Source organism: Delphinapterus leucas, chromosome 6 (assembly GCF_059928025.1).
Source record: "Delphinapterus leucas isolate spDelLeu-1000000601 "Yukka" chromosome 6, BTC_Dleu_Yukka2, whole genome shotgun sequence".
Classification (NCBI taxonomy): Eukaryota; Metazoa; Chordata; class Mammalia; order Artiodactyla; family Monodontidae; genus Delphinapterus; species Delphinapterus leucas.
In genome coordinates, this window is record NC_143134.1 from 23,619,137 (window position 1) to 23,646,804 (window position 27,668).

A 27,668-nucleotide genomic window follows, 5' to 3' on the forward strand; every position below is an offset into this window, starting at 1 on the left:
CTCCTCTTCGGGTTTAGGAACAATCTGCTCTTTTTTTTAGGGAGGATCATCTCCATGTGGCGGGGGGGTGTCCTATAGGGGTTAATCCAACCGTGAGCTCTGTGAAGTTCTGTGCTGCATCATGGGGGCTTGTTCACCTGCATGTGCTTGATGACCAGAGAATCCACATCTAAACCCTTCAGTTCAGCATCACTCTGCATTTTTAAGCATGTACAGCAAAATTCCGCACTCTTTTTGAACCGCCGACCCTATGTCCAGCCCCCAAATTGTAACAAGGTGTGTTTGGCCTGAGCACACCTACCAGCTCCACAATTGTAACAAGGGAACAGCACACATTGCTTCTGCAAAGTGACATCATTCAAACACTTGGTGGCTTTTTGGATATGCATACCCTCGACAGCCTGAGCAGTTTCACAGATGTTCCTAAAATGAACACGAAGATTTGAACTTCTGGATTTGCATGATTCTGTGGGGTTTTCTGTATCAAGTGAATAGCAAACCATTTTCAGAGATCAAGCTGGAGGCTTATGATAGCAGTTCCATGCCTGACACTTAGTCCCAGACAGCCTTGCACAGGGCTGAGGGTGGTGACTGATGGGGTCCCCATCTCCTCGTCCCTGAATCAGCCCACCTGCTTGGTGCTGCCTCGCACCCTACCCTCTCGACACTCTTCTTTCTATATCCTCTGATCCTATATTTGCCCTGAGAATGCTACTCACCCAGATATGAACCACTTTCTGGATCTTCTCCTCTCTACCTCTTTCCTGCCTCTTTGCCCAAAGCCATCTCTGTTGTTTTGTTGTACTAAACCACATCGACTAATGGCTGCATCCTTTCTCTTGGGCTCCCTCCACTTGCTGGGCCAGGTGGTCCCTACAGCGCCTCCACCTCTAAACTTTCACGCGAGTGTTAAGTCAGAACCCCACACCTCACTCCTCTCTTGGCCTCACCCCCTGTCCTCCTTGTACTTGAACTCCAACACTTCACCCCAATTCCTGTCCCTTGCTGGGGCCCCTTCGCACCTTGGCCCTGCCCTTCAGTCATGAGCTCGCCCCCAACTCTCCAGCCCTTGCAGGCTCCCGTGTCCCCACAAGGACCCCCTCTCCAGCTGGAGAGCCTTCAGCCTCTAGGTTGCACAATGGCATGGCATCTGAGCTGAGAGCCCCGAGAAGCTCAGAGAAGGAGAGAGGGACAGAAGTGTTTGTTGCCCCCACCCTACTCACCCCCCAGCTGCCACTTTAAATATTTGCCTAAGCCTCTAGCAGCAAATGTCCTAGGAGGAGTGAAAGAGGGGGAGGGGGGCTCCAGGGAGAAAGGGGGAAGAAGCATCCTCCTCTCAACTGTGTGCAGCTTCAGCTGCGCGCAGGTGCCAGATGCAGGAGACAGCCTGCCTGCAGGGCCCACCCCTGCCCGCCCCAGGGCCCCCACTCCCGCCCCCGGTTGTCCTGGCAACACTGGGACTGATTGGCTGACTCACGAATACTGGACCTGAGCCAGGTGGGCAGCAGGCCAGCGGGACAACCAAGGAGAATGGCAAGCATCTCGGGGGTCCCTGTGGGCATCTGGGGCAGGGGGCGCATAGTCCAGCTGTGGGGCTTGTTCTGAGCAGGTGCTGTGCTTAGGGCTTGCCATCATCCCTGGCTGCTGGGAAAGGGATCTCTTCCTTGGAAAGAAGCCTCTGCTCTCTTGGGTCCTCAGTCTCCCCTGCAGGCTGCCCTTAGACTGTGGTTCTTACAACTTTGTTTTTTTCTTTCTTCTTTCTTTTTTAACTTGTTTTTGCCTATTTGGAGGTTGGGGAAGGAAGAGTGATCTCAAGTTTCATAAGGGAAGTTCAGATGCTGGCACTGACCTGGTAGAGATTTCCTGTCTTCCTTCTCAGGAATGGGGGCAGGACTTTTCGCTGGGCATGCATGGCTGTCACCTTGTCCCCCACACCAGCCCTCTGCTGCAGGCTTTTCACATTTTTGGCCTTTACTTAGGCCATTTCTCCTTCCTGGAAAACGCACCTTCAACGCCTCTTTACTTCTCTGAATACCACCAACCCTAAAAGGCCAGGCAAGAACCAATGACACCCCATCTGTGCTCACCACCCCAGCCTGTGGCGCCCCCTCCCTCCTCCAAGATCACCCAGCCTTCCTGATGCACTTTCATCTACCACTTAGCAGGCACTGCTGTCCCCATCAGCTACATGGGTTTTTTTTGGTTGTCTTTCTTCCCAGAAAGCCTGCCGGCCCTGGGACCAGCCCTGAGACCGTGCTTTCCTGAGGCTTCCCTCAGGGCAAGGAGCATGCACGCAGCCAACATGTAACTCTATTCAATGATAATAAGACGGTCACCAAATGTGGGGGGGCTCCTGGTGAGGGGTCAGTAGTTTATGCCTTCAGTATGTCCTCAGTGCTTCACTGGCCAGCTCAGCTCTGGGACTTTGAATAAGTCATTCTGCTTTTCTTGGCTTTAGTGTGTTCATCTGCGAAATGGGTCTAATACAGCCTGTCCTGTCCCCCTCTCCAAGCTGTTGTGAGGATCCAATGACATCACGATGTGAAAGTCCAATCTTCATGACTATCATCTACTTCACCGCCAGGGCACCTCTTCTCAGTAGCTAAGAATAGGACCCAGATGGAGACTTCCCTGGTGGTCCAGTGGTTAAGAATCCGCCTTCCAATGCAGGGGACACAGGTTCGATCCCTGGTTGGGGAACTAAGATCCCACATGCCGGGCCTGCGTGCTGCAACTACTGAGCCCATGCACTCTGGAGCCCTCATGCCATAACTAGAGAGAAGCCCTTGCACTGCACCGAAGAGCCCGCCCATCACAAGGAAAGATTCCTTCCCAACAAAAGATTCCGAATGCCACAACGAAGATCCCGCAGGCCGCAACTGAGACCCGACACAGCCAAATAAATAAATAATTTTTTTTAATGGTCAGAAATTGGAAGCAAAATTTGTGGAGCTTTAGGGCTGGAGAGTATTCTTTAAAAAAAAAAAGAAAGAAAAAGAAAAAAAGGGTAGGACCAGGGACTTCCCTGGTGGTCCAGTGGTAAAGAATCTGCCTTTCAATGCAGGGAACGCGGGTTCGATCCCTGGTCAGGGAACTAAGATCCCACATGCCACAGGGCAACTAAGCCTGTGCCACAACTACTGGGCTCGTGCGCCTCAACTAGAGAGCCCATGTGCCGCAAACTACAGAGCCCACGCGCTCTGGAACCGGCACACCACAACTACAGAGCCCACGAGCCCTGGAGCCTGTGTGCCACACTAGAGAAGAGAAAACCTGCACGCCACAACTAGAGAGAAGCCCGCGCGCCACAACGAAAGATCCTGCATGCCTCAACGACGATCCCGTGTGCCGCAACTAAGCCAAAGATAAAAATAAATAAATCAATAAATCTTTAAAAAGACAGAGAGGAAAGAATAGGACCCAGACTCCCCCTTTCTGTCTGTCTCTGAGTTAAACCTCTCTGAGAATGTGGGTGATGGAGAACCCCATGGCAGCCACTCCTGTTTGCGCCTCCCCTTTTCCTCCTTCCAGCCCCTCAGCCGCAGGGGATGAACAAGATTCACTCTGCCCTTTGTGTGCTGGGCAGAGCCGTGCCAGGGACGGGGGTGGGGAGGATGGTTGCCCAGCTGCCCCAGCCACTCTCCCCACCCCCACTGCTTGTCTTCCCACAAGCTGGCATGAAGAGGGCAACACGGGCAGCTGGATGGGCAGTAGCAAGTGAGCATCCAAGGTCAGGGGCATCCCTGGCTGGGAGAACATGGACTTAAGCTCAGACCAGAGAATCCCCTGGTAGCAGAGGCTGGGGACAGCTGGGGAAGCATCTTATACCTAGCGATCTCAGTTTCCTGGACTAATGGAAAGAGCACTGGACTGGCAGCCCAGCCAACTGACTGTACCTGTGAGCTCTTGGGACAGTCAAACACCCCCTCCACACCCCTGGGAAATAACGTAATATAGAGCAGCAGTTCTCAAACTTTTTGGCTGCAGGACCCCTTAACACTCTTACAGAAGTAGCGAGGACCCCAAAGTGCTTTTGTTTATGTGAGTTATACCTATTGATATTTACCACATTGATATTTACTGAGAAATTTAAAAATATGAATTAATTAAAATAGCAATAATAAACCCATTCTATGTTATAACATACATAACATAAAATTTTTTATGAGATTAACTATTTTACAAAGCAAAAATATTAGGGAGCAGACTGTCATTGTTTTACATTTTTGGAAATTTCTTTAATTGTGTTAATTCAGTTGAATAGAAGATACCTCTGGAAAATTCCAGGGTACTTCTATAAGAGCATGAAAGTGAAAAGGGCAAATAATGTCTTAACATTGTTAGGAAAACTGTTTGGACCTCAAAGACTCCCTGGAAGGTTCTCAAGGGCCTCTGGGCTCCCTGGACCAGACTTTGAAAACCCCTGGTGTAGAAGAACGGCTGTGGACTTTGGAGCTGGGCAGGTGGATTTAAATCCCTGCTCTGTCACTTTCTTCTTCCGGTACTACGGGCCTCACTTTTCTTATCTGTAGAAGGGGATTAATATCAAAGACCTCAGAAGGTTGTTGAGGCAATTAAGTAAGTAGAGTACACAACACGTAGTAGATGTGATATCAAGCTGGGCTACTTTCCTCTTGATGCGGGCTTCAGTCTCCTCGTTTGTTAAACAAAGGGCTGGACTGGAAATGTCCAAGGCCGTTTCCAGCTCCAACAGGCTGTGGTTATTTAGTGAGGAATGTTCTGGAATTCCACACATTCCCATTCCAACTCCAGTGATATTTCCCCTTTCAGCTCCCACAGACACAAAGGCACATTCTGTTTAGTAGCCTGTGGAGACGTGAACACAGATACACACATGTCACTTATGACACATGACATGCCCATGAACTCTGCTTAGAGGCCGCTGAGCGCCAAGACATACGCACAGGTACACAGAGGTTCATGGATCTATACAAAGCGTAGAAATGCCTGCCCGGAGGAATATGTGCCTGTGCCTGTGCCCGTGCAGAGACAGGTGTGCACGCGTGCAGGATGCACAAGGAGACCTCGCACACACGCACTCACGCACAGCCACGAGCAGATGGCCCCAGAGACCGCCCGCAGGGTGTGCAGCGGCCAGGGCCGCAACCACTCCTTTTCAGTGGCTACTCCCCGCCCGGGACTCCCCGCTCCGCCCAGCGCGCCCCCGCCGCCCGCCGCAGTCCGCGTACTCCCAGCCGGTCAGCCCTCGGCTCGCCCCGGGCTCCGCGCATCTCTGCATCTCTCCGAGGGCTCGGCTCGCGGGAACGAGCAGGGGAGGGGACGGCCGCCGGCGCCCGAGGGCCCGAGGAGTCGCTCTCCGCAGCGGGCAGCTGGGGCCCTAGCTGCGGCAGCGGCTGCCTGTGGCGCCCGCGCGGGGTGGCCGAGAGCGGTGGGGCGGGAGCTCGCAGGCAGCATGGCGGGGCTGCGGGCCAGGCTGGGCTCGGGGCTCGGGCTGCTGGCGCTGTCCACGCTGGGCCTCTGCCTAATGCTGCAAGTCGGCGCCAAGAGGCCCCCCAAGACGCCCCCGTGCCCACCCAGCTGCTCCTGCACCAGGGACACCGCCTTCTGCGTGGACTCTAAGGCAGTGCCCAGGAACCTGCCCTCCGAGGTCATCTCTCTGTGAGTGCTCTCGTCTGGGGTGGGGTGGGGTGGGGTGGGAGAGCTTGAGAGGGGAGGAAGGCAAAAACCTGCTCTGGGAGTGGGTGGGGAGAACCCCTGCTCCACCTCTACAAAGTGTGGGGACCAGGAGGGCTCCAGGGGGTCCTCAGGACTGCAGATTCAGGCATCAGCCCTGGCTGGGAGCTCTGCAGTCGTGCGGGCTCAGCAGCCGTGGCTGGGAAAGCTGGTGTTTACGGCCAAGAACGAATCATCACCACCATCAGCATCAATGAGACCTACTGTGTGCAGGGCTCTGGACTTGGAGGGAGGGGGTTGTTTACATGAGCATGGGGGCCCCTGCCTGTGATGTCACACCAAGGACAGAAGGTTTCTTGTGGGGGAAGGGTGGCAGTAGGGGGAGGGGTGGAAGTGAGATACACTCACTCCTACAGTGCCCTGGCACGGGCAGATGCCTGCCACTGGTCTCGCCAGCCACTCTGCACGGGGCCAGCCAGCCTGTCACTTGCAGCAAGCGGCCTCAGGAACTAGACAGGCTGTGTGGTCCCTGAGAGCAAGATGCTAATCCACCATCCCCATCCCGGTGCCCCATCCCTCAACAGCACACGGTGGGTGTCTGGATGATGGAGAAGGTGCGGGTAATGGAACCTTCTTTGGGCTGAGGTCCTTAGTGCTCAGAGAGGCAGTAGGGGAGGATGATGAGGCAGGCAGGCAGTGAGCTTGTGAGAAGGGAAAGACAGCCTCAAGCTGGGGGAGGAGCCAGGTGACATGGGGAGTTTCCAGGGCGAGGGCATGCAGAAACCATTGCCCTGTCCACCTCGTGCCACCCCAGCAGAGTCCCTGCATACTCCCCTCGGTACTGACTCAGGTGTCCCCTGCAGGACGCTGGTGAATGCTGCCTTCTCAGAGATCCACGATGGAGCATTTTCCCACCTGCCACTGCTGCAGTTCCTGTATGGACAGAGCCTTGCTGAAGGAGGCCGGGGAGGGGTGGGAGCGGGCAGGGGAAGGGACAGATCCTGGACTGGGGAGAGGGGAGAGGTTGTGAGTAGCTTTTGGAGGTTAAGAGGCAGGCGTCCCTTACTTTCTCTCCAATGGGAGAGCCACAAACAGTGAAGCAGTGGGGAGTCAGGAGGGTTGCAGGGACCAGCAGTTTTGGGGAAGGAAGATGGGGGTTGCCCACAAAAACAAAGAAGGGGGTATTTGGGGCCCAGTTAGGAATGGACTTTCCTCCTCTGCAGATCCCAAAGAATTGGGTGCAATAACTTAGGCTGGTGCCAGAGGGTGGACACTGCAGGGGAGAGAGCTCATCTTAGAGACAAGTGACCCCAGGGATCAGGTTCTGAAGAAAAGGCTGGGGGACTGAAAGGGAGGGAAGACGGGAGGGTCTGGAATTCTAAAAGGGGCTGTTTATGTTTGAAGCCCCAGTTGCAGGAGAGAATATATGTGGTTATCCTCAAACTTGCCATCCATCTGGGAGGGACTGGAGAGAGCTGGGGTGAGGGTGGGAGACAGAGCAGTGGGGAAGGACCCAGCTTGACAGGAAAGGTCTGCCCCTGGCTGTTCTTACCCTAGGAGCAAATAAGGACCCTGGGAGCTTCTGGGACCAGAGCAGGCTCCTGCCTGGACCTGCCGCCCAGACTGCTCTGGGGTTCTCTGCTGGGGTCCCAAGGGTGGGAGGCATGGCCCGGGGATGAGGCAGCCCGCTGGGGGCTGGCGAGGCAGTGCCGTTGGAAGCTCTAATCCACCTTTGTCTCTGCAGGTTACTCAATTCCAACAAGTTTACACTGATTGGAGACAATGCCTTCACAGGACTGTCTCACCTGCAGTACCTGTGCGTGGGAAGGAAAGGGGAATTGGGAAGTGGAAGGGAGGAGGGCTGAGGGGGAGGGGGAATGAGGAGGGCTGGGGGGAGGTGAGGGGGTGAGAGCCCTTGAATCCTCTGACTGCAGGACCCAAGCAGAAGGTCATTTCATCCATCCCTCTGCCTAAACCATCCCGCCTGGATGCCCTGTCACCACAGACTTAATGTCGCCAGATTCAGAATGGAAGCCTGTCTTAGGGTCATGGGCTGGAATCTAGGTGGGGCATGGGAAGTAGCTGGTCGAGGGTCTGGGATCCCGACTGGTGGCTGAGACAAGTTCCCTTTTTCTCCAGCTTCATTGAGAACAATGACATCTGGGCACTTTCCAAGTTTACCTTCAGAGGACTCAAGTCTTTGACACACCTGTAAGTACATCACACTCGTTCACCAGACCAAAGCCCCCTGTCTCCTGTGGCCTTTGGCTTCGGTCACGATCTTCAGATGACCCAGGGGTCTCTCTTGCAGCTCACTGGCCAACAATAACCTGCAGACGCTGCCTAGAGACATCTTTCGGCCCCTGGACATCCTGAGTGACTTGTAAGGCCTGAGTCCTACTTCTTTTGACAATGGCACAGAGGGACACGTCCCTGGAGGGAGGGGTGTGGGAGCCAGAATTGGGAAGATCATAAGGTCTTGACAGGCTGGGAGGGTTTGGGTTTGGGGTGGGGAGAAGGCTAGGTTGAGTTATATATAGATTGGCAGCCTTTCAAATTGGGGTTCTTCAAGGCACCTGTGGGCCCTCTTAAAATGCACACGAGACGTTACGAATATATGTTTTTTTAAAACATGCGCTTTTAAAAGCTATGTTTGATTTAAATCTACGTTAAAGTCCGATAGCATAGCCACAGTCATTGATCAGTGTTTCTACAAGAACACAAAAGCCCTGGATTGTGGAAGCTTTGGGGGAATTGGGATGCAACAGAGAGTTGTACCCGTCGTACACTGCAAAAGGCACCTGGCCAAGGAGGCAAGTAGGGCATGAAACTCAGCCTGCACTCTGCTGGCCAAGCACATGTCCACGGGGCTGCACCCACCCCAAGGGGAACATTTTCCTAACTGGCACAAAGATGCCACATGAGCAACCAACAGCAGCCTTGACAATATCTACTTCTGAAAACCTAGATGGCCTGGGTGGGCAGAGCAGCTGGGAGCCTGTCCGTCTCTGAGGCCCCTCCATTACCCTCATGATCCAGGGACCTGCGGGGCAACTCGCTCAACTGTGACTGCAAGGTGAAGTGGCTGGTGGAGTGGCTGGCACACACCAACACCACGGTGGCGCCCATCTACTGCGCCAGCCCGCCCCGCTTCCAAGAGCACAAGGTGCAGGATCTGCCGCTGCGGGAGTTCGACTGCATCACCACAGGTAGGAAGAAGGTGCCCCACCTCGGGCATCAGGCTGGGCCTCCCCAGGGAAGCTCCCAGCACCCTGCCTTGCCAGTCGAGTAACCCTCACCACCCAGAAAGCTCTTACCCTCCTCCCTAACCACCACACCCCGCGCCCGACCCATCCCTGCAGATTTCGTGCTGTACCAGACCCTGTCCTTCCCAGCGGTGTCGGCCGAGCCCTTCCTTTACTCCAGTGACCTCTATTTGGCTTTGGCCCAGCCAGGAGCCAGCGCTTGCACCATCCTCAAGTGGGACTATGTTGAAAGGCAGCTTCGAGACTATGATAGAATCCCAGGTATCTGCGCCTGGCCTGGTTGCGGTGGTCCTTATGGTGGGGTGGGCTCCATTGTTCCTGTTCATTGAGTTCCTATAGGTAGAAGGATAGGTGAAACATGGTCTCTGCACATAAGAACTTTCTAGTCTTCGGGGGGAGGCTGACACATACACCCATAACATCCAGATAATACGTAGGTGTTAGGAGGAAGATATGACCATAATGCTCTGGGAGCACAAAGGAGAGGCCTACCCTGGGCAATCAAGGAAGGCTTCCTGGTGGAGCAGATGCCTAAGCTGAATCTTGAAGGATGAGGGAGAGGGAGGAGTGATGTCCAGGATCCTGGTTTAAGTAACTGGACGGTGCCAGAGAACTAAGGAAGATATAGGAGTGGCCAGTGAGCTCAGTTTGGGATCCACTGAGTTTAAGCCGAGTCTAGAAGGCTGAGGGAGACTTAGCTAGGAGAAAAAATGTGGGAAGGGTATTCTGGCAGAGGGAACAGCATGAGCAAAGTCAAGAGGGTGTGCAACAGCTTAGCATGTGAGAGCATGCACGTGTAAACAGTTAGCAGCTCACAGGATGACAGCATAATGTTCAAGGTGGAGAGTGGCAGACGAGACCCGAGAGAGATGAGGACCAGGCCATTGACAGGTTCTGAGCAGAGTGTATGAATCAATCCAATCTGTATTTTGGAAAATTCCCTCTGTGAGCAGTGTGGAGAGTGCTAGGCATGAAGCAAGACAGGTGGGCACACCAGAAGGGGTTCAGCTGGAGCCTGGACTGGGACAGCAGCAGTGTGGATGGAGAGGTAGAATAAGGGGGGATTGAACTGACACAAAAGGAAACAGAAAGTTTAAATTGCCCTGTATCTATGAAAGAACTTGAAGTCGTTACATAAAAAACCCTTCTCCCAAAGAAGCCTCCAGGGCCAGATGGTGAATTCCATCAAACATTTAAGGAAGAAATAATACCAATCTTACACAAACTGTATGAGAAAGCAGAAGGGAGGGTTGACAGGACTTAGGGACTGGTCAGCGGTGGGTGAGGGAGAGGGCGGCAGTGTTGGGGATGGCTCCCAGGATTCAGGATGGGGTGACTGGGTGGAGCCACAAATTGAAATCAAGAACACAGGTTTGGGGGTAGATATGGAGCTCAGTCTTGGCAATGCCAGAGTTTGAGAGGCTTGTGGGTGTGGGGGGAAGGAGGGTCTAAGCTGCTGCTCAGGAGCTGGGGGAGTCATCAGTATCTGGGTGCACAGACCAAGGCTGTGGAAAGGACTCAGGGCGGTGACTTCCAGAGCCTGAGGCTCAGCACAGGCTTCCCTTGGGAAACAGGTGGGGTCACGAGGAGGAGGAGGGTGGTGAAGCAGCGCTGGCAAGCAGGAGAGGAGAGGTGATGACTGGGGACGCCAAGAGAGGCGACAGTGTGTCCACACATGACTCCGGTGCCTGAGAAGGGGTCCGGGCAATCTGGTTGTGGTGCAGATGTTCTTGTACATAAAAGCCCTCTCACAAGTGGGAGCTCTTGGGGGATTGTGTTTTCATACACAAGGCTCCGAGGCTCTGTTTACCTAGGCTTTGTCACCAGCTGTGGCTGCGTTCAAACTCTTTCTCCTTCACCTGCCTCGACATTCGCCAGTGGGGTAGCTTTGGGCAAGTCACTAAGACTCCGAGCCTCAGTTACTTTCTGTGTGAAATTACAAAATAATAGGGTGTATTTCAGCGCGATTCATTGAGGCAATGTGGTCACACTTAGCACAGTGACTGTACACAGTAGAAGTTCAATAATGGACATGACGGTTATACAGTCGGTCGGTATCTAGCAGCACCTACTTTGTGCTCAGTGTCAGCTTATATTTGAACCTTGGGGTCAAGAGCAAAGGGAGGGTGATGCTGAGGTTGATTATTAGCTGTGAGACAATTAGAAAGCATTGAGCACCCAGTGGATATTCAGCAGGTAGAGAATACTGTAGCAAAGACACTTAGTCTTCGCCCACCGTTGGAAGGGACCAACCCACTTTTCTGAGGGTGTGGCGCGGGGCAGGGGCTTGCGGGCCCCCTGACGCTGCCTGACTCGCTTCCCTCCATCCTGCAGCCCCCTCTGCAGTGCACTGCAAGCCGATGGTGGTGGACAGCCAGCTGTATGTGGTGGTGGCCCAGTTGTTTGGTGGCTCTTACATTTACCACTGGGACCCCAACACCACGCGCTTCACCAAGCTGCAGGACATTGACCCTCAGCGCGTGCGCAAGCCCAATGACCTCGAGGCCTTCCGCATCGATGGCGACTGGTACTTTGCCGTGGCTGACAGCTCCAAGGCGGGGGCCACCAGCCTCTACCGCTGGCACCAGAACGGCTTCTACTCCCAGCAGGCCCTGCATGCCTGGCACCGTGACACTGACCTGGAATTTGTAGACGGAGAGGGCAAGCCACGCCTGATCGTGTCCAGCAGCTCCCAGGCCCCCATCATCTATCAGTGGAGTCGCACCCAGAAGCAGTTTGTGGCCCAGGGCGAGGTGACCCAGGTGCCTGATGCCCAGGCTGTGAAACACTTCCGCGCAGGTCGCGACAGCTACCTGTGCCTCAGCCGCTACATCGGCGACTCCAAGATCCTGCGCTGGGAGGGCACCCGCTTCTCCGAGGTGCAGGCGCTGCCCTCCAGGGGCTCGCTGGCCCTGCAGCCCTTCCTGGTGGGTGGCCGCCGCTACCTGGCCCTGGGCAGCGACTTCTCCTTCACACAGATCTACCAGTGGGATGAGGGGCGGCAGAAATTTGTGCGGTTCCAGGAGCTGGCGGTGCAGGCCCCTCGGGCCTTCTGCTACATGCCTGCTGGGGACGCCCAGCTGCTCCTGGCCCCCAGCTTCAAGGGACAGACACTTGTGTACCGACATGTGGTGGTGGATCTCAGTGCCTAGAGGGGGTCCGAGGCCTCTGGGTTCCTCGGAGCACTGGAGGCTGGGTGGAGCCTCCGGGTGAGCAGCGTGTTTGCCCGTGTGAAGACACATGTAGCCAACCTGCATACATGCCCTCACGTACACATCCCCCCGGTGAGCACGGACCGTACCGTGGACTCTAGCCCAGGGATGCCACTTCATTTTCACTGTCATCATCACGAAGTCATGTATACGCACCAGACATCCCAGCCCCTGGTGCCCTCCCATATGTGGACGCCGGTTCACCCCACACCACCTCCCTTGCTCTGCTGCCTTCCACATGCTCTGGCCCACGGAGGGGTCCTGGGAGGGCTGGAGGCTGAACCGCTCCCTCCTGTTCTTCAGCTTATCCGTCTGACCCTCTGGTCTTTCCTGTTGGTGCTCCAGGTGTCTGTCTAACTGCTTATGCTCTGCATTGCAGCCCATGGCCACATCCTTCATACTGCCGGGTGCACTCACCCACGCTCCCCGCCTTCTGCACGCACACGTGGACACGGACAGACTCCCTCAGTTACATGCACACACACCTGTCTACACTCCCATCTCCATGGGCACACATGCAGATTCAGCGCTGGGTCCCCTCCATGACCTTGCCTCTCTTCCTGGAGGGGCACAGAGTACCTGTCCTCCTCTGCTCACCCCTGGTGTGCCCAGCCTGCAGCTGAAAACGATTGGAATGGTGGTGCCAACCTCTGGGCACCAGCTTGACCTCCTGGGGGCAAAGCCCCTCTGCCCGAAGCAATAACAACAGCTCCAGCAGACCCTGCCTTCTTCCCAGCGCTGTCTCAGTGCTCACTGGAGTTTCCTTCTTTGACCCTGAATCCAGCTCACTGGTGAACAGTAGACCACCCAGATGAAAGCCTTTCTGCTTTTCTTTCCTGTAGCTGTCCCAGCCCCGGACCACACCCTGGTTCAGCCCCACCATTGGGATATGGACCCTGCGCTGTGTTGGCTCCTTTGGGTGCGTCCAAGGGCTGGCCAAGCCAGGGTCGCTGCAAGCACCTGAGGCATCTGGGCAGGTGCCAGGAGTGGAGCTGGGCTGAAGAGCATCCTGGGGGCCCTGGTGCCCCTCCAAACCACAGAGGCACACCCCAGGATCACTGCCTTTCAGTGCAAGCTGAGTGCCGCGGGGGGGGGGTGGGGGGAGGGAGGGTCCTGTGGGAGCGGCACCTGGCAGCCAAGCTTCTGCTGCCCTCTGCTGTACGCTGGGAATAGAGGGCTCTGAGATGTTAGGCTGGTAGGGAAGGCACAGGGCGGGGAGTCTCTTCCCTGTGCCCAGACTGTGTGGGGACCTCCAGGTAGGAGGATGCCCAGGGGCACTTGGGGACAATGCTCTGATTCACTTGCTTCAAATAAAAAGTTTCCACCCCATTGACGGCTCTCAGGTATCCAATGGTGATGGTGAGCAGCACCTGTTTCCTTAAGAACAGAGCTGTGTTGTCTGTCCCTGCTGCTTGCAGGGGGCCAGCATCAGTTTCAGACCCCCTTCCTCCCTGCTCCCCTCTCTCTGAGGAGTGAGTAGGCACCCCAAAGTCAGCCGGTGCTGGGGTCAGGAGTTCATGGTGATGACGCTCAGGTGCTGGGTGAGTGTGACTAGTCTCCATCACCTGGGGCTGACTCACGGCCAAGTGTTCCTTCTTGGAGATCACTGTCTTGGGGCCCGCTGAGACTGGAGGCTGTCCCTCGGTCAGGTCAAATCCAACCAGCAGGGCCAAGGACAAGCTCAGCAGTCCGTCTCCTCTCCACCCCCCTCTGCTGGACAAATATGTGTCATCGCTGCCACCCTCGGCCCTAGGTGTGAGATTTCAAGCAAGTGGACTGATTTCTCCAAGCTGAGCTTCTCCTTCTGTAAAGTAAATAATAAAACCTACTTTGTCCAATCCTGATTCTGCCACTTACTAGCTTGGAGGTCTCAACCATATTCCTTCGCCTATTTGTATCTCAGTTTCCTCATCTGGAAAATGTGGATAATCATGCTACCTATGTGAGAGGGTTAAAATGAGATTTGAATGCATTAGATTTATAATGTGTTAATATATGTAAGGCTTAGAATCATGTGTCTGGCACAGAACTAAGATTTTTTTTTTTTGATTGTAGGACTCTAGGAGATGCCCAGGTGGCTCAGAGAAGGCTGCTTTGTGGGCGAGGAGAAGGTTGATCTTTGGGGAGACCTTCTGTCTGTGGATTAGGGTTCCTGACCTATCTTCAGTCTCAGAGCCCCTGTACCCTACATCTTACCTTTAGCCTCAGATGCCCACTCCTCACAATAGGGAATCTCATAGGTGATGTGTTTGGGTTTCCACCTCCTGAAACCACAGTCACGTGCTCTTGGCTTAGCAGGTATCTCTTGGGACCCCCCTAGCCACACTGTCCTGGGAATGCCTTCCTGCTTTCTCAAATGGGGAATGGGCCCTCATGCTGTGCCAGGGAGAGGTTGCCGGGGAAAGAGGGTTGAGTCTCCCAGACATGTTGGCACTCTGTTGCCCAGTAGAAAGATAAACATCACTGTGATTGTCGCTCCTCCCAGGGCACCCGCCAGGGTTGGGAGACACTTCTCCCCCTGAATGCCCAGCTTTCTGCACATGGGGAATGGAGCCCACCGTATGCCTGCCTGGTCACCTGTCAGAGGTGGGTCATCATATGTCCAGAGAGCTGCTTAGCAACTCAGTGTAACCGGCTGACTGTGTCAACAGCTCAGGACCAATGGGCGTGACAGGCAGAGTTCACTCACTCTGCCAAAGCCCAGGAGGGTGACCCCCTCAGCTGTCAGCCTCACGCCCCTCCGTGCTCTCAGTAGCAGACCTCTCACATCTTGTCCCTTAGATTTTTCCAAGCACAGTCATCGGGACCAAGAGTCTCCGTGTGAGAGACGTTCCCAGCCGGGTTGGCTTAGAGTGGGCAGAGGGGAGCTCCTCTCCAGCGAATGGGGGTAAAGTGAGGCCTGTGATGCTGAGGTCAGGTGACTCTGGAAGGCAGCGAAGGTGGGGGGAGGGGAGGCAGCTCTGCAGCAGGTACCAAAGGCCCGAGGCTCACGTGCACACAGTCAGCCCAGGTACCCTAACTTCTGGAGGAATGGATGTCCATTCCCTTTTCTGTACCCCCTGCTCCTCCTGAGCTGTCCAGAGGGTCAGTCATATCCTTTTGCTCCAAGGAGACAAGGATACTTTTCACCTTCATTACAATGTCTGTGTCCAGAGATGGATGGTGGCCGGGACCTTCCTGAGGGGATCCTAGCCCTGGGTGGTTCTTGTTCCTCCAAACTAGGGTGGGAGCTAGGGCCAATGTGAGGAGGTGATTAGGCAGGGGGAGGGAGGCATCGGGGCCTTGGGGGAGTCTCTCCTGTGGGCCAGCCTCACTGCAGGCTCTCCCACTCAGCAACGCCAATAAAACTGATGACGATAATTATGACTACATAATCACTGAGTGTTTATTTATTCCCAAGAAGCCTCCTTTCCCTCCACCATTAGCTATTCCATCCTTTTGATAGATGGTGCGTGTTAACTGTAGCTCTAATAAAAAGTAATAACTGCCCAAGTTTTCCACCCCCACGCTCTGGGCAGCTCTGCTGTCACCCTCACCTCAGCCCTACGAGGCAGAAGGGAAGCTGTGCGGGGTGCGGGGGGGATGACGCGCTCCCCATTTTCAGAGGGAGGAATGAGGCACCTAGCAGAAGAGGTACAAAGAAGGCAACCCCACGTGGAAAGTTGTAGAAGCAGCAAAGTTTGCCTTCTCTCTTTTTTTTTTAAATTACTTTTTATTGGAGTATAGCTGATTTACAATATTGTAAGCCTTTTCTTTTGAGCCTCTCACCTTCTTCCAGATACACACCTTCCTCCTAGAGGAGCTTTCCCATTCCCTGTCCCCTCCCAGGGCTGCCCTCAGAAGACTGATTAATCTAAGCATTTTTTTTTTTTTGTGGTATACGGGCCTCTCACTGTTGTGGCCTCTCCCGCTGCGGAGCGCAGGCTCAGCGGCCATGGCTCACGGGCCCAGCCGCTCCGCGGCATGTGGGATCTTCCCAGACCGGGACACGAACCCGCATCCCCTGCATCGGCAGGCGGACTCCCAACCACTGCGCCGCCAGGGAAGCCCTCTAAGCACTTATTTATCGTTCGCCATCAGGTGCCGTTGGGCAAGTTACTTTCCACCATTGAGCCTATTTCCTAAATGGTAAAAAAAAAAAAAAAAAAGGATCTTTGTAAAGATCAAGTCTCTGCGCTCAAAAATGCACTACAAAATGGCAGTCGTTGATACTGTTAAGGTCTCAGGGATATCTGTGTTCTTGACTCTCGGAAATAGGTGGGATTTCAAACTTTTGGGGAAGAAGACATGGGGGGCTGGGGACTCCACCCAGAATCTTTCAAATCCCTGCCCAAGGATGTGGGCTCTGGAAAGGTATCCCAGAGAGAAGTCAACTCCTGAAGCCCACTCTTCAGCAGGGTGAGCGGGATGGGGGTGATGAGTCCCTCAGGTTCTCTCTCCTCCACGTCCTCCCCGCTTTCCCTCTAGGTCACCTCAGCATCTTTGAGGCGCTCGAGGCGCTTACTGATCTCCCGACCCAGTGCTATAAGACCCGGATTTGCTGGTGCCCAGCCAAACCTACTTCTAGTTCTCACCTGAGCCTCTAACGGGGGACGTCGACCCATCTCATGCCCATTCCCATTTCACAGAAGGAGAAAACGAGGCAAAAGAGTGAAGTGAAGTGAAGTGAGTGAAGAGCTAGTGAAGAGCTAGTGAAGATCCGCGAAAACTCTGGACTCCAGATTTCCTTCATTTCTTTCTTCCCCCGTCGCACTTTTAAAAAAAATTTTATTTAATTAATTTATTTTTGGCTGCATTGGGTCTTCATTGCTGCGCGCGGGCTTTCTCCAGTTGTGGAGAGCGGCGGCTACTCCTCGTTGTGGTGCGCGGGTTTCTCATGGAGGTGGCTTCTCTTGTTACAGAGCATGGGCTCTAGCCACACGGGCTTTAGTAGTTGTGGCTCGCGGGCCCTAGAGGCAGGAGTTGTGGCGTACGGGCTTACTTGCTCCGCGGCATGTGGGATCTTCGCGGACCAGGGCTTGAACCCGTGTCCGCTGCACTAGTAGGCGGACGCTTAACCACTGCACCACTAGGGAAGTCCGCACCTTTTTGTTTCCGCTTCCTACCCTCAAATCTTTCCTATTCGGAGGGCTACTCAACCTACGGTCCCCATCCACCAGTCGGAGGCGCATCGCCACTTTAAGGGGCAGGCCTCTCACCTCCCTGACCTCGCCCCGCCCCCTCCGCGGCCGCACTGCGCCTGCGCCACGCGCCGGAGACCTGGGGTTGGGCAGGGCCCAGTTCCGTGCAACTTTCAAGTGAGTTGCAAACTCCGCCCCGAGGACGGTGCAGGTGTCCTGGCGCACTGGGGCCGTGGGTACCCGCACGAACGCAGGCTGCGACCAGTCACCTCTGGCTCGGGACCCACAGCGCCCCCGGCAAGGGCTGAACGCCTGGTTCTCCGGGGCAGGAAGTGCGGGTCGGAGCGTAACTGCCCGAGCGGCGGGGCGGAAGAGCGTGCCGGCCGGTACCGGCTCCCAACTCAGTTCCTGCCTGACCCGGCCCGCTGGTCTCCCCATTCTTCAGGCTTCCGGCACGGAGGAGTCAGTGGGCGGTGGGCTCCGCCTCCACCAAGGGGCAGCCCGAGCGCCCCTGTGGTTTCCACACCTCCACTGTTAATCCCATCCCAGCGCAGGCGTGAGCGTCCCTCTGGGCGTCTTCCTGGAGGAATCTCCCTTCGCTCCCGAGACTGCAGGATGGTGTCCTGGATGATCTGTCGCCTGGTGGTGTGAGTATGGCCGCTCAAATACCCTCTCTATCCCTGGATGTCAGCCCGCCCCTGGGGTGGAAGCTGGGAATGTCTGGTGGAAAAGGGGGCTTTTCTGAGCTATGTCACACCTTTCCCCTCCCTCCAACATTCACCGCAAGGTTTAAGGGACCTGCGGGCCTGCACAAGGCATTGGGCACCGTGTGCTTGTCACCTCGCACTCAAGCCTACTTGGCTGATGGCGACCCCCCGCAGTCACACACGTACTGCAGGGAGGTGAGTGGGACGGAGGACCACAGGCCGGCCAGCCACCCCTTGGCAAACACAGGATGTGGCACGTTGTGGGCAGAGAATCCAGGTGCCGGCTTCCCATCTGAGCAGTCAGTCACGTGACTCACCATCCTGGCCCCAGCTTCCCCACTCTGTCCTACTCCTCACCTGGCTGGAATATCCTTGCCTGCAACCTGGCAGTGCCAGGTCTGGTGGCCCTGGGCCTGATTGCACGTCCAGGGGAGGGAACAGCCTGGTGCTCTCATGGCTCAGAAGCCTGCCTCCCACTCACTTTGTGGAGTGGCTGTCTGTGCTCTCGCTGCATCATGCACCCACGGGCCACTCGTGCAGGCCTGGGCAGGCTTGGGATGTTTGTAAACAGCAGGGTGGGAAGGTGGCCTCCAGGGCACTGACTCAGGTGCAGGTCGTGCAAGCCAAGCGGGAAGAACAGGGCAGGCACTGCCACCTCGAACGTGGGGTGCGGGGGAGGCCGCCACCTGGCAGGGGCGTGGGGAGTGGCGCCCCTCACACTCTCCCTCTGCTTTGGGGGCTGCTCTTCAGGCTGGTGTTTGGGATGCTGTACCCAACTTATGCTTCCTACAAGGCTGTGAAGACCAAGAACATTCGTGAATATGTGAGTGCGGGGGTGGGCAGGAGGGCTCAGCTCAGGTGGGGGGACCACAGCCTTGGGGGTGTGGTAGGATTTGGCGAGGTGGGGGAGTCTGAGCTGGCCTCCCTTTCCTCCAGGGGTATAATCTGGTGGCGTACCCTAGAGCAGAGTGGGTGTGGATGGAGGATGGGCTCTTGGGATTCTTTGCAGGATCTTGTGGGTGCAGCCTGTTGGGGTGGGTACAGGAATGAGTGGCAGCTTCTCAGAGGCAACTTTCTAAGGCCAGCCAGGTGCCAGGGGAATGCAGTGCGACGGGCTTTCTGGAATCTCGGGGCTGGGTCAGCCCGGGACAGGGGATTTGGCACTGCAGGCGCAGCTGCTGGCCTCTGACCTCTCTGCCCGCCCCTCCCCGTCCAGGTTCGGTGGATGATGTACTGGATCGTCTTTGCACTCTTCATGGCAGTGGAGACCTTCACAGACATCTTTATTTCCTGGTATGGGCACTGGGGTTCTGTGGGCTGCGGGGAGGGGGTGGTCCTCCCTGGCCTGGCTCCCTTGTGGACCTTACCCGCTCTGCTCTGACAGGTTCCCTTTCTACTACGAGATCAAGATGGCATTTGTGCTGTGGCTGCTTTCGCCCTATACCAAGGGGGCCAGCCTGCTTTACCGCAAGTTCGTCCACCCATCCTTGTCTCGCCATGAGAAGGTACCGCAGCGGGAGGCAGGGCGGGCAGTGTAGGAGTGGGTGTGAGGCGAAGAGCCCTGGACTTGCAGCTCAAGACACTGGGGACACCTAGGCTCTAATCCCAGTCCTACTGCTGTTTAGCCATGGGGCCTTGACAGAGCCTAGCCTTCCTCCTCTTCTGGGAAAATCAAATGGGGACACATGTGAATGACCTTTAGGGGGTGTGAAACACCAGCTGGAAGTTGGTTTGGGCATGGTGGGGGGAGGCTGGAGCACGGCCGATCATTGAGGTGTAGGATCCGGTGAGTGGATGGGGAGCCCTGTGCTCTGTGGGTGGGGTGGGCTGGGAGGCGTGGCTCCCAGTGATTTCTCTGGGCCACAGAGGAGTGACTAGGGCTGTGCGCCTGAGCTTTCCTCCCCACCCCCCCACACCCCCCCCAACCCCGTGTCCGCAGGAGATCGACACCTACATCGTGCAGGCCAAGGAGCGCAGCTACGAGACGGTGCTCAGCTTTGGGAAGCGGGGCCTCAACATTGCCGCCTCGGCTGCTGTGCAGGCAGCCACCAAGGTGCCCTGGGCCCCAGCCCTCCCCCATCCCCACCCCAACCCCCAGGGCCTTTTGAGCGAGTCCAGCTGTCTGTCAGGGAGCCGAGAGATCGCAGCTGTCCAGGCCGGGGGAACAGGGGCGAGAGGTGACAGGTGGGGTGTTGGCAGGAGCACAGAGCTGGAAGTTCAGACTTCCCTGGCTCTGACACTGACCGTGAGTGGCTGCTCTTGGACCCTAGGCCCTACCTTTTTGCTGGCGCCACAAAGGCACAGGGCTAGGAGGTCGCCGTGTTTCTTTCGGTTCTGAGGCCTGTGCCCCAGGGATTGCTTGCAGGTCAGCCTTGATTTTCCTGGGCAGCTCCCCTGGTTGAGGCCCCTTCCTGCCAGGAACCCTGCCCCCCTCCGTCAGGTGGTGCAGCGGATCCCACTGTCTTGCAGAGTCAGGGCGCACTGGCCGGAAGGCTGCGGAGCTTCTCCATGCAGGACCTGCGCACCATCTCCGATGCCCCTGCCCCCACCTACCAGGATCCCCTCTACCTGGAGGACCAGGTACCCCACCGCAGGCCACCCATCGGTGAGTGGACAGAGGAAGCCAGAGCTGTCCCGAGAGGGATGGCTTCCTCCAGGCCAGCTGTGGCTCCCCCCAGGGCCAGAGGAAAGCCTGGCTCAGCTGGCCCCAGGCCTTCAGACTGTGTCCGTGCCCAGCTTTGCGTCCCGGTCTCCCTCTCCTCCACAACAGGGTACCGTTCAGGGGGCCTGCAGGACAGTGACACCGAGGATGAGTGTTGGTCAGACACAGAAGTGGTCCCCCAGCCATCAGCGCGGCCCCGAGAGAAGCCTCTGGGCCGTACCCAGAGTCTTCGTGTGGTCAGGAGGAAGCCGCTGGTGCGGGAGGTCAGTGGTGAGGAAGGCACAAGGGGAGTGAGCTGCCCTGGTGGCCGCCTCAGCCCGGATCTCTCACGGGGTGCCTGCTCTCTCTCCCCACAGGGCACCTCGCGCTCCCTGAAGGTTCGGACGAGGAAAAAGACCACGCCTTCAGACATGGACAGCTAGGGTCTATGGAGCCTGGCCCAGTCTTACCTCGTGCCCTGCAGGGCGTTGGGACTGTTTGGAGGGGACCTCTGGCTGCACATCTGGCCTGCCTGTACCAGCTGCCCGGGTGCTGCCCTCCTGACTCTTGCTGTCGGTTACGGGCCATGTGTGGGGCTGCACCCATGATGCACCAAAGCAGGCTGGGCTCAGGGTTTTATTTATTGTTTTCCTCGCCGCTCTACCTTCCCAGGTGTGGAACCAGAGCCCTCCCCAGACCCCTGAAAAACGAAACCCAAAGCCCACCCAGCTGTGTTCGTTCCTTCCTGTCCTTCCGAGTACTTCACAGCCTTCTCCAAGACCAAGTGTGTGGCCTGGTTGTATGGTTTGTGTTGGTGAATGAGGCCAGGTTTGCGGAAGTTTTGATAAATAAATGCGTCAAAGGGCTCTGTCTCTTCTGGTTTGTAGTCCCGGTCCTCACAGCACGTGTTATTAAACAGCCTGCCCCAGGCCAGTCTGGGCCTGGTGCTGAAAGGCCAGACAGACTGCCAGAGGGGCCGAGTGTTCCAGGGCAGGTAGCCATCGACAAATCGTTGTGATGCGGCAAGTACTATTATGGAAAGCTCTTGGGGACCTCTGAGAACACGGATGGGAGAGTGGCGGGGAGGGGGGCGCGGAGGGGCAGTCCAGAGTCTAAGAATGCAATCCGGAGGGGATGGGATCAGGCCTTGACGGGAAGTAGAAACCAGTGGGAGCGAAGGTGTGGAGGGACCTCAGGCAGCACGATAATCTCATAGGGATTAGCTAAAGCTGTGCGGAAGATTAGGGCTGGGGAGGCCGATTTCCTCCAAGGGCCTGCCAGGCCTCTAGGCAGCTCCCGGTGCATCGAGTTCGTAAACACTTAGGTTGACAGGAGCTTTGCACCTCTGCGGAATGGCCGTGAGAGGGCAGCAGCTGCCAGGGTCTGGGCTGCCCCCAGCTTCCAGGTCAAGGAGGGCGGGGCTTGGAGGCTGGCCTGTCAGCTAGCTGGCTGGAGGGATGATGCAGGACTCTGGCCCGGCCTCCAAAGGCCCTCCCTGCTGCTCGTGGTCATTGGTAATCAGCCAGTCCCATCCACGAATCTCCTCTGTTCTGAGACCCAGGCTGTTTGCTGGCTCCACTCCATCCCTTACTCTAATCCCTGGGGCAGCCAGTGCCCAGCCCTGCCCTCTCCTGCCCCTGGATGCTGGTCTTACTGTACTGTCCCCGGGCTGCTCCCCTCTCCCACCCACATGCCTCCTCTTCTTTCCCGCTTTCGATTAAGTCAAGAGATGGGTGAGAGTGTCGGGTAGGAAGAGGGGAAATGGAGTGGTCACCCGGAGTGACCTGAGGAGCGTGGATTAACTCTGGGTAGGGGGATTATCTGAGTTTATTTGGGAGAAGTACTTAATCTGCTGGGTGGCTTAGCTCCTCACGGATTGGTGTTCAATGACTTCCTATCTTGGTGTTCCCTTGCATCATGGGGTTGATTTATCTCTTCATTTATTCATTCAAAAATCTTTATTGAGCATCTCCCAAGTACCAGGCATGTTTCAAGAAACTGGGGATGCAAAGTCAAGTGAGAGCTAGCACCTAGAATGTGGCTGCCCCGGCAGAGGCTACTCTGAGCCCCCGACATATATTTAATCCTCACAACAATCTCATGAGGTACATACTATTATTATAATCTCCATTTCACAAATGGAAAACAGGCACCGAGAGGGCAAGTAATTTGCCTGAGGTCACACAGCTAGTAAGTGGCAGAGTTGGGCTTGGAAACCAGGCAGTCTGGCTCCAGAGTAAGTGTACTTAACCACTGTGCAGAACTAGAGTAAATGAGAAAGTTTCTTGCCTGGGAGGCAAGGAGAAGGAAACTAGCAGTTATCCAACATTGATTCTGGGGACTTCCCTGGTGGCGCAGTGGTTAAGAATCCGCCTGCCAATGTAGGGGACACAGGTTCGCGCCCTGGTCCAGGAAGATCCCACATGCTGTGGAGCAACTAAGCCTATGCGCCACAGCTACTGAAACTGCGCTCTAGAGCCCGTGAGCCACAACTACTGAGCCCATGTGCCACAACTACTGAAGCCCGCGCACCTAGAGACCGTGCTCCGCAACAAGAGAAGCCACTGCAATGAGAAGCCTGCGCATTGCAACGAAGAGTAACCCCTGCTCATCTCAACTAGAGAAAGCCCGTGCGCAGCAACAAAGACCCAATGCAGGCAAAAATAAATAAATTTATAAAGAAACATTGATTGTTTGTCTGACCTCGTGTTGGGCATTTTAAATAGATGATTTCCTTAAATCCTCCTGTCAAGCCTGTCAGGTCGGGGTTATAGCCATTTTACAGATGGAAGAGCTGAGACTTGGAGAGGTGAAGCAACTTGTCCATGATTGTGCCGCCTGTGGGTCAGGGCCCCATCTCCTGATGCAAATCTGTCCAGAAGTCGCCTTGGTGGGGGTGGAATGGCAGAATCCACACCCCTGAACCGAGAGAGAAAAACAGAGGAGTGTATGATAAATGGACAAAATGAGATAAAAACTGAAAGCGGGGAGCAGCTGGGGGAGGCCTGAAGGTGCCGGCCGGTGAGGGAGTTTTCCTGGGAGCTGGGGCTTCACCAGCCCTCATTCCTTGGATGGGGCCTTACAGTGACAGGCAGGGTCACTTGGGCCCCGGGGCTGAATTAGAGATGGTCCCTGGTGGCTATCTTAGCCCCAGCCTCCTGGCTAGCCTGGCTGCCCCGCTGCTCCTATTTCTATCTGCAGAACGCATCACTTTCATTCCAACATTGGCCTCCAGGCCTTTGCTGCACTGCATGTATCTCCTGTGCTCCCAAGAGTCTTCCATCCAGGCCGACGCGGCCTTCCTTCATGATCTGCTTTCTCCAAGAATCCTCCCCTGACTCCAACCCCTCCCGAGGATCCTGAGGCTCCTGACCTCTGGCCCACTCACCCTGTCCTGGGGGCACGATGCCGTGGGCTGTGCTCATGTGCCCGTCGCCCCCTCCGCTCCCTGGCCAGCCAGACTCCCCTAGGCCCCAATTGCTTCTTGCTCCCCACCTCATCAGTCTGGACTCTCTCATGTCTCCTGGCCCCCCAACACTCTGTCCTATTCCTATTTGCCCTCTGAACCCCACTCAGACATCACCTCCTCCAGGAAGCCCCCTCTGTAACCTTCCCTTTGCCCTTGGGGTTGATTGCTCACCTAGACCACGCTGTCTCTGTGCTTGCATGGACTTCTATTTTTGCCTTGAGCACATCGTATTTCCCTCCCCACTACATTGTGACTTCACAATGAATAGATGTGCGCCCTACTTTTGTATCCTGGCCTGGAGCAAATGGTGGTTCAGACCAAGTGAAATATTGTAGTACGTGGTGAAGTACTTATTCCCTCATTTCTGAGCTAAGCATCACCCGCTCTGTGATGCTCCCCTGATTTTTCCAGGCTGGGACTGGAAGCACCTTGTTAACGTTTGTTAACATGCCCGACTCCAATCGTTACCTGCAGTGCCCAGCACAGGGCCTGACACCTAAGGTGCTTCAGGGAATGTTTGCTGGTAAAAGAACATGGACCAAGTGAGCAGAAGCTCTTCGAGGCCGGGGATGACTTTGTACATTCATCTTTGTACCCTGCATCTCCTTGGTGGCAGCCATCACAGAGCCTTGAAAATGCCCAGGTCTCTGTAACACATGTTTGGCGAATGTCTGCTGCAGTTGTTTGGATTCCAAGACATCCTGGGGCCAGGAGGGAAGGGGCAAGGAGAATTCCAAGTTCTGGACAAGCACATGTGATCCCGAGACTGGGGCATTGGGTGTGGGCTGGGCTTCCCTCAGAGCCTGCCCTGTCCCTCTGAGAATCACTGACACATCTGCCCAGCACCATCTCCCTCTGCATGAGGTTACTGGCCCAGCCCATGCCCTCTCTGGCCTGGCTCCTAGGGGAAGGTTAGGCCTTGCTCTGGCCTACCCACGGCCCCCCACCTTCTATTACTCACCAGTGTGCCCACTGTCTTCCCAGGCAGAATCACGCCGGGCACTGGTAGGGAGATGAAGAGCCTAGGCTAGTACCTTGGAAGCACGCACCTTTGCTTGGCCCAGGTACCAGCCCTGCCTGATTTGCGCTCGCTGTGTCCTCCCCATCCATCTTGCCTGCTTCTGAGGGATGCCCCCATTGCCTCCGAGTTCCCAGGAGCAGGTGGCCCCTCATTCCCAGCCCTCCCTTCTCCCTCCTCCCCACAGCCCAGCTGTCCCTTGGACCTTTCTGGTGGCTCCTCTCTTTCCCTACCTCTTCGGCCCCTCCCGGTCCCGGTCCCCCTTCCCTACTCTGGCCTCCAGGTGCACTAGCCCCACTGCTGCATTTTTCGCTCCCACTCTGGGCGGCAGCAGTGTGGTTAGCCTCTTGTTTCAACACAGCCCTGGCCCAGGCTGAGTTGGGGCGTCATGACTGGCACTGCCCCACCCTTTAAGGGGTTGAGGAGGTGAGCGCTCTGGCTCTCGCCCCCTTGTCCCCCGCCCAGCATCAGGGACTGGGATGCCCTATAGCTGGGTAGGCGTAGAAGCTCCGGCAGGAGGATGAGGCCCGCTACTTAGGGATTCCCGGGGGCCAGAGCTGGGTTACTAGGCAGAAGGTCCTGAGCCCGGGGCGGAATGAGGTAGCTTTCTCTACCAGGGTGGCTGGATTGCAGGGGAGGGAAGGTTGGGCGGAAGGAGAAGGGGCATTGGTGAGGTGCAGACTGAGAAGAGGAACTAGGTCAGAGATGTGGGTGGGTGGGTGAGAGGGGAGGGGGCATCTGCCGCAGAGCTTCCTCCTGGCTCCAGAAGCATCTCCACACTTCCCTGCCTCTGCCCCTCTCCCCAGGTCCTGGGAGAATTCTCCCCGGTATTCCCCCCTCCCCCATGCCCCCGCCCCAGGCGTTGCCACAAGGGTGGGGGTGGGGTGGGGGGAGGCCAGCCTCAGCTGTCTGAAGGATGGAGGGGCTGGGGAAGTAGGGCTAGGTGCCCAGACGGCCGCGTGTGTGGGAGGGGATGTCCTCAGATGCCCTCCACCCGGCAGTCCCCGCTCTGACGTGTGGGTGCCCCCCCTCTCCCTGCCCGGATTAGTGGCAGCTTGGCCTGACTCTCCGGGGCTCCTTTCCCCGCCCCCGCCTGCTGCCCTCCCCTGGGCAGGGGGCTGCTCCGCCCGAAGGGCACTTGTGCTTGCCCAGGTAAGAGGCTTTGGGGACAGCGTGAGGGCAGCTGGCTCAGGAGTGCTGCTGCGCGTGTCAGTGGGAACGTGTGTATCAGCGTGTGTGTGTCAGTGCTCTTGAGGGGTCGTTGCGGGGCCGGAGCGGACCCACGCGAGTCTGGGGGTGCTGGTCAGCTCGCCTGTGTCCACGGATCCGGCACTGTGTCCACACGTTGCGTGGCTTTCCTTCTGTTTGTGTCTCTGTGTGGCTCCTCAGATCTGCTCTGTCCTCAGGCACAGGACAGCCGGCTACAAGGGCTCCGTGGGCCTGTGGCATGGGCTGTAGAGCAGGATGGGGAGCTGGGCGAGGGTGGAAAGGGGTTCCTTCCCCCGCCACCCCAATCCCCCCCACGACCCCCTGGGCATTTTAGGAGCCTGTCCTGAGAGTCCTGGTCTAGTCCAGAGACAGTGATCTGGCAAGGGAGACTTGGCAAAGGGGGTGGGGGGAGGTGTCTGTCCCACTCCCCTGGGGCTGTCCCCATCCCCTCGGGGCCTGGACAGCCCAGGCTCCCACCCTGCCCTGCCCAGCCTCTTCTAGGCCTCAAGCCGCAGGAATCTCCCCCTGGAATCTCCCACAAGTTTTGGCTGCCAGAGGACACAGATGGGGGACTACAGGCACACCCCAGCCCTCCATCCGTATCCTGGAGCCAGCCTGGGAGCGGAAGGCTGGGGCTTGGGGCTTGGGGACTGCAGTCTGGGTTAGACCCTCCAGGATCACTTCCCCTGGCACACTCAGGTCCAGGTCACCCCTCAGGGGAGCTGGAGGAGGAAGGGAGTGTTAATAACTCAGTCATGTAAACAACCCCTACCAGCCTGCCCTGTCATAGAACCGGCCTCTGGGGGAAGGCGAAGGGGCCAGGAGAATCTATGCCAACATGACCTAAGTCTTGCCTGGTGCCGACCCCTTCAGGCCTCCTCTCCTCAGCACCCCTCCTCTTCTCCTCAACTGGTGAAAGGATCCCAGCCTCCCGTCCAGTCCCTGGAAGGGAGCCACCCTCATGGCTTCCTGCTCCAGGGATGGTAGTGTGACCTGGGACAAGGCTAGAGGCATCCAAAACCTCATCCCTTCGATGGAATGGGGGTGGGTGGGTGGTGCTCTCTGTCCCAGGCTGGGTGAAGGCAGGCCAAGGATGGCTTCCACAGGGAGGAAGGGGAGTCACGGGGTGGGACGTGGGTGCCTGAGGGGAAGGGAAGCGCCCGTTGGGCGTGTGGGTTTCTGTGTGTGTCTGAATCTGTCTGTGTGTGTTTGAATCTGTCTGTGTCTGTGCTCTGGAACCACCCTCGCAGAAGGGCCAGGATGCTTCCTCGGGTGGAGGGTGCCCTGCTTTCCCATTTCCTCTCCTCCTCTCTGCTCCCTCCCAGGAGCCACTCCCATGGGCTCCTCTCCAGGGCTGGGCCTGGAAACACT

General features: G+C 56.6%; 2 protein-coding genes and 1 pseudogene across 4 annotated transcripts; all 3 read left to right on the forward strand.

The window, feature by feature from the left end:
• Positions 1–5,330: 5,330 nt before the first annotated feature.
• Positions 5,331–12,429, forward strand: LGI3 (leucine rich repeat LGI family member 3). Its single transcript, XM_022562904.3, has 8 exons — positions 5,331–5,640; positions 6,519–6,590; positions 7,400–7,471; positions 7,795–7,866; positions 7,967–8,038; positions 8,695–8,864; positions 9,018–9,182; positions 11,256–12,429. The coding sequence occupies exons 1-8, from the start codon at positions 5,435–5,437 to the stop codon at positions 12,071–12,073; spliced, it is 1,647 nt and encodes a 548-aa protein (XP_022418612.1). The 5' UTR covers positions 5,331–5,434; the 3' UTR covers positions 12,074–12,429.
• Positions 12,421–13,189, forward strand: LOC149748860 (uncharacterized; annotated as a pseudogene).
• Positions 13,190–17,427: 4,238 nt separating this feature from the next.
• Positions 17,428–21,467, forward strand: REEP4 (receptor accessory protein 4). 3 transcript variants are annotated; one of them, XM_022562908.3, is made up of 8 exons: positions 17,431–17,900; positions 18,711–18,783; positions 19,177–19,253; positions 19,345–19,465; positions 19,900–20,013; positions 20,430–20,565; positions 20,731–20,885; positions 20,979–21,467. In XM_022562908.3, the coding sequence occupies exons 1-8, from the start codon at positions 17,869–17,871 to the stop codon at positions 21,042–21,044; spliced, it is 774 nt and encodes a 257-aa protein (XP_022418616.1). In that variant the 5' UTR covers positions 17,431–17,868; the 3' UTR covers positions 21,045–21,467. The 3 variants fall into 3 exon arrangements, with proteins under 3 accessions (XP_089769013.1, XP_022418616.1, XP_089769014.1); XM_089912887.1 differs by lacking the exon at positions 19,900–20,013 and having other exon boundaries at positions 17,428–17,900; XM_089912888.1 differs by lacking the exon at positions 18,711–18,783.
• The last annotated feature ends 6,201 nt before the right edge of the window (positions 21,468–27,668 follow it).